This window comes from Merops nubicus, unplaced genomic scaffold (assembly GCF_000691845.1).
Source record: "Merops nubicus isolate BGI_N331 unplaced genomic scaffold, ASM69184v1 scaffold11826, whole genome shotgun sequence".
Taxonomy (NCBI): domain Eukaryota; kingdom Metazoa; phylum Chordata; class Aves; order Coraciiformes; family Meropidae; genus Merops; species Merops nubicus.
The window spans coordinates 4,537-7,774 of record NW_008616959.1 but is presented as its reverse complement, the minus strand read 5'-3'; the positions used below and the strand labels follow the sequence as shown (position 1 = coordinate 7,774).

Below are 3,238 nucleotides of genomic sequence, written 5' to 3'. Positions count from 1 at the left end.
GCAAATTTTAGTGCTCAAATGTGACCGCAAGAAGTTTTGTACATAATTTACTTACCTAGCTTGTGACTGTGTACATATGCAAATACAGCATATGGTATGTTCACAGTGCTTGCATTTGAGGACAGAATTTCTGAATTTGCAGACTCATATTTGTTCCCTCTTCTCAAGTACAGTTTTTTCTGTGTGACCTTATATTTTAACTGTTTTATAGTCTTTGTGTCACACGATTGTGTGGTATTGCTATTGAAAATAAACATGAACCCAAACAAGCAATCTTTCTGTTCTCCAAATCTTATACTTTGCTGACTTGTCATGAGTTAAAGCAGAGATATCACCAGAAGTCATCTGTTTGGTCCTAAGGTGAGTTGTCTAAGATTTGACTCATGTTCTGTTAGTGGAAAATTAAGGAAAAGACCACCCCTGAGTTTGTCTAGCTGTGTTGTTGATTAGTGCAGCTTTTGTCAAAAGCTTGCTGTAACTTCCTTATGGACCAAGAAGGTTCATAAGGAACAGCAAGCTTGGAGATGGCTCCCAATGTTTGCAAACTTTTCTATCTTGTTACCATTTTATTTACTTTGTGTGGAAAATGGAGGACTTTCAGTCTGTCCCAGCTGCTAAACTATAGTAAGAATATTATGTTGCACCTCTGAGAGCTGAAGGTGGCAGTTTGAGCTAAAACCTGACCTCTTGTTCCAGGGCAGAAGTGTCTCCCTTCTCTTCCCTTTAGTCTCTTTTCTGTGTTGAAAGCTGATAGTGGAACGACAGTTCTGCACAGTCACTGAGGAACTGTGCAGAAAGTCACTTGTAGAAGGTGAAGCTGGGTTAAATGAAATAAGAATTAAAGTTCACATTTCAGTGGGAGGTTATCTAACAGCATGAGCAGTTTTGCAAGGGTTGCAGCAGATTATTCACAATGAGTTTTGGTTGTTTTTTATTAAAAACAAACAAACAAACAAAAAAACCACAGGATTGAATGTTTTACCAGAGTGTGTTTTAGCTTGGACAGGAGCTAATGGAGGTGAAATGACCTTCCTTAGTGTGCATCAGTGATACACCTGATGCTGAGGCAGCTGTTACACTAGGCCAGTTCCATAGCAGGGCCTATGCTTTCTTCCTCTTCCTCCTCCACAAGATTGCCATCTTTGATACTTTGCCAATGTGGCAGTGGTAAATTAAGATTATTGTTCATCTGTCTTTCAGCTGCCATCTTTCATTTTTCACCCACTTTTGCTGTGGTCTGAGCAGGACCTCAGCCATTTTTAATATCGTAGTTTCTTCTGCTTTGTTTTCTAGGATCATGGATTTTCCAGGACACTTTGAGCAAATCTTTCAGCAGCTCAACTACCAGAGACTTCATGGCCAGCTTTGTGACTGTGTCATTGTGGTGGGGAACAGGCATTTCAAGGCCCATCGCTCGGTTCTGGCAGCATGTAGCACACATTTCCGCGCTCTGTTCACTGTAGCAGAAGGAGATCAGACTATGAATATGATTCAGCTGGACAGCGAAGTGGTGACAGCAGAAGCTTTTGCTGCTCTCATAGACATGATGTATACTTCCACACTCATGCTTGGGGAGAGCAACGTCATGGATGTCCTGCTGGCTGCCTCTCACTTACATTTGAACTCTGTTGTTAAAGCATGCAAACACTACCTTACCACCAGGACGCTGCCGATGTCTCCACCAAGTGACAGAGTTCAAGAGCAAAATGCACGCATGCAGAGGTCTTTCATGCTCCAGCAGCTTGGACTGAGCATCGTAAGCTCTGCCTTAAATTCCACTCAGAGCACGGAGGAGCAAGGAAGCACTATGAGCTCCTCGATGAGAAGTAACATCGAACAGCGCACAACTTTTCCTATCCGTCGCCTCCACAAACGTAAACAGTCGTCTGAAGATCGGGCCAGACAGCGTATCCGGCCTGCCATGGATGAGTCTGTTTCTGATGTAACTGCAGAGAGTGGGCAGTCAGTTGTTCACTCACGAGAAGATTTCTTCTCACCAGATTCACTGAAGATCGTGGACAACTCTAAGGCTGATGCTGTTGCTGATAACCAGGAGGATAACACTATTTTGTTTGATCAGTCTTTCAGTGCTCAGGAAGATGCTCAAGTGCCCAGCCAGTCTGACAACAGTGGAGGAAACATCTCACAGATGTCCATGGCATCCCAGGCAACACAGGTGGAAACCAGCTTTGACCAGGAAGCTGCTTCCGAGAAGAACAACTTCCCATGTGAGAATCCAGAGGTCAGTCTGAATGAAAAAGAGCACATGAGGGTGGTGGTGAAGTCTGAACCCTTGAGTTCCCCAGAGCCTCAGGATGAGGTGAGCGATGTCACTTCCCAGGCGGAGGGCAGTGAGTCTGTTGAAGTGGAAGGAGGAGTAGTGAGTGCAGAGAAGATAGAGCTGAGTCCAGAGAGCAGTGATCGTAGCTTCTCTGACCCACAGTCCAGTACTGATAGGGTGGGAGACATCCATATTATGGAGGTGTCAAATAACTTGGAACACAAGTCTACTTTCAGTATTTCAAATTTTCTAAATAAAAGCAGAAGTAGTGGCTTTGGTGCTAGTCAAAACAGCGATGACAACATCCCAAATACCACCAGTGACTGCCGAATGGACAGTGATGCCTCTTTCCTGATGAGTCCAGAGTCAGGGCCTGCTGGGGGCCATTCATCTGCCGCCGTCTCTCACGTTGAGAATCCATTCAGTGAGCCTGCAGACTCCCATTTTGTTAGACCAATGCAGGATGTGATGGGTCTCCCCTGCGTGCAGACTTCTGGGTACCGGGCAGCGGAACAGTTTGGCATGGAGTTCCCACGGTCAGGCTTGGGCTTGCACTCCCTGTCGAGGGCAATGATGAGTTCAGTGAGAGGTGGAGCTAGCAGCTTTCCTGGCTACCGTCGCATAGCCCCCAAAATGCCTGTGGTGACCTCTGTCAGGAGCTCCCAGATGCAAGATAACTCATCCAGTTCCCAGCTGATCATGAATGGGACCACTTCCTTTGAAAACGGGCACCCATCGCAGCCTGGCCCGCCGCAGCTGACGAGGGCATCTGCGGACGTGCTCTCGAAATGCAAGAAGGCCTTATCTGAGCACAACGTCTTGGTGGTGGAAGGCGCGCGCAAGTACGCGTGCAAGATCTGCTGCAAGACGTTCCTGACCCTGACAGACTGCAAGAAGCACATCCGCGTGCACACGGGAGAGAAGCCTTACGCCTGCCTCAAGTGTGGCAAGCGGTTC

At 46.6% G+C, this 3,238-nt stretch overlaps 1 protein-coding gene across 1 annotated transcript in view; it reads left to right on the top strand.

Moving 5' to 3' along the window:
- The first annotated feature begins 1,297 nt into the window (after nt 1-1,297).
- ZBTB5 (zinc finger and BTB domain containing 5) overlaps nt 1,298-3,238 on the top strand; it is a 2,053-nt gene continuing 112 nt past the window's right edge. Inside the window, 1 exon segment of the mRNA XM_008942986.1 lies at nt 1,298-3,238. This exon segment is cut by the window's right edge and continues 27 nt beyond it. Within this exon segment, the coding sequence (XP_008941234.1) occupies nt 1,298-3,238 (1,941 nt within the window).